Raw genomic sequence first — 4,493 nt, forward strand, 5'->3', positions numbered from 1 at the left:
GATTATTATTTTTTTTATTTATAACAAATTAAATAGATTACCATGATTAAACAATTTGTTATAAATTGATAATAATATTAATCTATTAATAATAATAATAATAATAATAATTATCATTATTATTAAACACTATTATTTTAACAATTAAATAATTTACAATGGCTTGAATTTGGCTCATCCAAACAGATTTCACTTCACAGTCAGATCTCAAGTTCGTATTATTTAGAAGTACATTATATTATTATTATTATATTAGAAGTTTCTGACAATATCAAGGTCATGGGTTCCCATGCTTCCCAGTGCTCTGATAAATGTAAACCTGAGCACACTGTAAGATGCTTAAGATAAAAGTGTCTTTGCAAAGTAAATAAATGTAAACGTAGAATATGAATGCTTAGAAATGTCTTTAAATCCACAGCAGAGGAAATGCAGCGTGTGCTTGGGCACAAACCTGGAGATATTCCTTGACAGACTGCAGAAACTCAACTTTGGCTCTGAGCTCGTCAAACTGCTGCTTGACTTTAGACACCATCACCTTCATGTCTGAACCTACAAAGACAGACGAGCAGCTCACACACACACATCTGACGAACGAGGAACAGCTGCACTGCAGAATTAACGCACAGCCGTCAGACTTTCTATTGTAGCAGAAGTACCTTTATTTTTCCTCTCTTGCTCTATCAGCTTGTGGTAGAAAGTTCTGGTCTTTTTCAGATTTCTGCTCTCAATAATCAGCTGTTGGTGCAGCTCCTGTTTAAGAGCAAAGATAAGAAAAGATCAATAAATGGATCTCGATGCCCAGCTGAACTCTGGAAATACATGCAACTAACCATGCGTTGCATTCACAGACAACAGAACGCAGGATTTAACCAGTTTCCCTGCTGACTTCACCACGAATCCACCTGATTAATCATCTAGACCAGCTTAGACAAGTGTTATTTTAGTATTATTGAGATCCCATTATAGTTTTTATTAATGTTTTTATAAAAAAAAAAAAAAAAGTTTATTCATGCTTTTGTTTTTATTTTTAAATGTTATGTTTTAATAGTAATTTTAAAGTTTTATAAAATGTGTTGTTTTTGTCATTTTTAGCAGTTTATATATATGTGTGTGTGTGTGTGTGTGTGTGTCTATATAGTTTTTATTATTTATTTTATATAATTTTAGTGATTTTAGTACATAAAGTTTTACTACATAATTTAAACAAAATTAAAATGAGAAATTTTTCCTTGGTAACTATCTGAAATAAAAAGCGTATATATATAACTGATTGCACTATATTTTATGTATAATCATTTTCCATTCTTAACTGTTTTAAATTCATTTTAAATCTCTTAAATACATTTTTAAATCATTTTCAAAGTTTTTAAATTCCTTGTTTTATTGTTGTGATTATTTTTTTTATTATTATTTTCTCTTCTTTTATGTAAAGCACTTTGAATTACCATTGTGTATGAAATGTGCTACATAAATAAACTTGCCTTGCCTATAATAATAATAATTATATATATATATATAGAGAGAGAGAGAGAGAGAGAGAGAGATATATAATTTTTTTTTTTTTACTTTTTTTTTCAGTTTCAGTTTTAGTTAACTAAAATAACCCTGGATTAACTAGAATAACCCTTGATAAATGACAGCTTGGAGAAACCATGTAAAACTGCCTTCTATCAGAAGCTGGTTTTAGCGGCATTATCCAGCAAGATGGGCTTTTCAGATCCAGAATGATCTTGATTTGTGTCTAGGATAAACTGTATGGCTTTGTGTGATTGGACTCAATGTGATGAAGAGGATGAAGATGTTTGGTGTGTAAATTACCTTTAAAAAACTTGGGGTCGGTAAGATTTTTTAATGTAAAGAAGTCTCTTCTGCACATCAAGGCTGCATTTACTTGATCAAAAATGCAGTAAAAATTGTGAAATATTATTGCAATTTAAAACAGCTGTTTTCTATGTGAATATCTGTTAAACTGTCATTTATTCCTGTGATCAAAGCTGTATTTTCAGCATCATTACTCCAGTCTTCAGTGTCACATGATCTTCAGAAATCATTCTAATATGCTGATTTATTAGAAACATTTCTGATTATTATCAATGTTGAAAACAGTCGTGCTGCACAATATTTCCATGGAAACTGTGATGCATTTTATTTTTCAGGATTATTTCATGAATAGAAATTCATTTATTTGAAATAGACAAATAGAAAAACATTACAAACATATAACATTTACTGTCACTTTTGATCACTTTAATGCTTCCTTGCAGAATATAGTATCTTGCTGACCCCAAACTTTTAAAGAGTAGTGCATATGATCAGGATGGAGACTCTGAACTCTCTGTATTTCTCTCTATGGTAACAGACATCAATGGTCAGCGCTTTGAAGTCCGACTGCAGCTCTGTTCCTCCTGTAGAGCTCCCGCGTCTGACCCCCGCTCATAAAAACAGCCCTCAAACGCCATCAAAGCACACACTGAGTACTCATATTCTGCTATAAATATTAGATAGTATCACGTAAATATCCAATACTATGCTTGAACCCAATCAAAATGCACATTGTCCATATTCTGTTCCTGGTTCTGAATGTTTGATGCATGTGGCTCATTCAAAGCATGAATGATGGAAGCTCTTCATCCACTAAAGCTCTTCCGATGAAAATGAAGGTTGTTTAGGATACTGTACCTGGAGAAATTCTGGCTGCATGAAATGTGGGTCCTTTCAGTACAGTTAGCATTAAATGAACACCGGAAATCAGCATTAGGACAATAACAGAACAGACAAAGAGCAAAGACACGTCAACACGGTAGAAAAAAATATATATATTTCAACCCAAAATCTAAAGAAATAAATAGGAAATTATATTGCATAAAGAAAATTAACATTTATTTTTTGATAATTAAAATGTTTTGCATTGTCATTTTTTTCATGCAGTTATTTTCATACATTTTCATGTGACAATTTCATCCCCAAACATAACAAAATAAAATAAAACATTAAAAAACATAAACTTATTTTATTTCAGCTAGTTGCAAAGGCAGTATTTCTCTTTTCCATTTAGTTTAACTTGCTGTACTAAAATAACTAAAACTAAATAAACTAAAACTAATAAATACAATTTGATAAAAACTATATAGACATTAATGAAAAAAATTGAAAATGAAAAAAAAAACACAACAAATAAAATTTGAACGAACTTTAAAGTGAAAATATAAAAATAAAATCTAATTTAAAATATTAACAAAAACTACAATAGTATCTCAATGGTGTTAAAATAACTGATAACTGATATATTATGTAAATGGTAAAGTATTTATATTTTATTTATGTGTCATTGTACTGCTTTTAATATTTGGCTAATTGTTAAAACAATATCATTGTAACAGTAAAATATACCACGGGAATAAAACAGAATCACCACTGAGAATAAAAATAATTACAAAGAAACACAAAACTGAGAATTGTGGTGAAAATGTGTTAAATTGTTATGAAAACCCCATAATCTCAATGGTTCAAAGAGCATGCTTCGTTTTATGAAAGATATGCTTTCTTATGTCTTTTCTTTATATTTTGGGGTAAAATTTGACCCATACATATAAAGATTTGGAGCGTTGTGTTCAAAATTAATCCATACACAACATGTATAAACCCACCTGTGATTTGTCCTCCAGCGTGGGAGATTCGCTGTGACTGCTGAGTGTCTGTGTGTACTCCAGCACATCCGGACTGAAGCAGTCGTCTCCGTACAGAGCCAGGGCCCAGGAGGAGCCACGCGGGGCCCGCTGAGGGTCGCTGCAGACCGAGAGCGTCCGCTCAGAGATCAGAGAGTCACAGTCGTCCATATCCAGCTCTGAGGAGTCGGGAGTGAGCCGAGCGCCGCCGCCGTCCTCCAGCGCTTCAGCATCACAAACACCACCATCTGGAGGCGCGCCGCTCTGCAGCTCCATCAGCTCATTCAGCTCTACCACACACAGAGAGAGAGAGAGAGAGAGAGAGAGAGCGAGAGAGAGAGAGGGAGATACTCTCACCAAACCTGTCAAGATCATACACCTCAAAATCAACACCATTTTCATTAGAAATCATTTGCACTGTGACTTTTGCATCTATCTATCTATCTATCTATCTATCTATCTATCTATCTATCTATCTGTCATCTGTCTATCTGTCATCTGTCTGTCTGTCTGTCTATCTATCTATCTATCTATCTATCTATCCATCTAAATATCTATCCAACCATTAATTTATCCATCCGTCCATCTGAATATCTGTCTATGCTAACTTTCAAACAAGACATCATATTTTGTATTGACAGACTTTTCTTTTCTATTTCCTTATTTGTTCCTTCTAGTTTTGGACTGGGACGTGTTTGTGTGTGATTTACACCTGCAGCTTGCTGTGAGTGTGTGTGTGTGTTTATTTGCACTTGTGTGTGTGTGTGAGTGTGTGTGTGTGTGTGTGTGTGTGTGTGATGAGCAGGAGCACAAAGCCCATAAAAGACG

At 33.3% G+C, this 4,493-nt stretch overlaps 1 protein-coding gene across 1 annotated transcript in view; it reads right to left on the reverse strand.

Annotated features, from left to right (window-relative positions):
- Positions 1-4,493, reverse strand: part of LOC107663564 (protein very KIND-like) — a gene marked incomplete at its 3' end in the record, with an annotated part of 60,427 nt that overhangs the window by 17,511 nt on the left and 38,423 nt on the right. Inside the window, exons 17-19 of the mRNA XM_016453802.1 lie at positions 3,648-3,955; positions 657-750; positions 417-549 (exon numbers count right to left, since the gene is read on the reverse strand). Of these exons, the coding sequence (XP_016309288.1) occupies positions 417-549; positions 657-750; positions 3,648-3,955 (535 nt within the window). The remainder of the gene's footprint in view (positions 1-416; positions 550-656; positions 751-3,647; positions 3,956-4,493) is intronic.

This window comes from Sinocyclocheilus anshuiensis, unplaced genomic scaffold, assembly GCF_001515605.1.
Source record: "Sinocyclocheilus anshuiensis isolate Anshui unplaced genomic scaffold, SAMN03320099.WGS_v1.1 scaffold2329, whole genome shotgun sequence".
NCBI lineage: Eukaryota > Metazoa > Chordata > Actinopteri > Cypriniformes > Cyprinidae > Sinocyclocheilus > Sinocyclocheilus anshuiensis.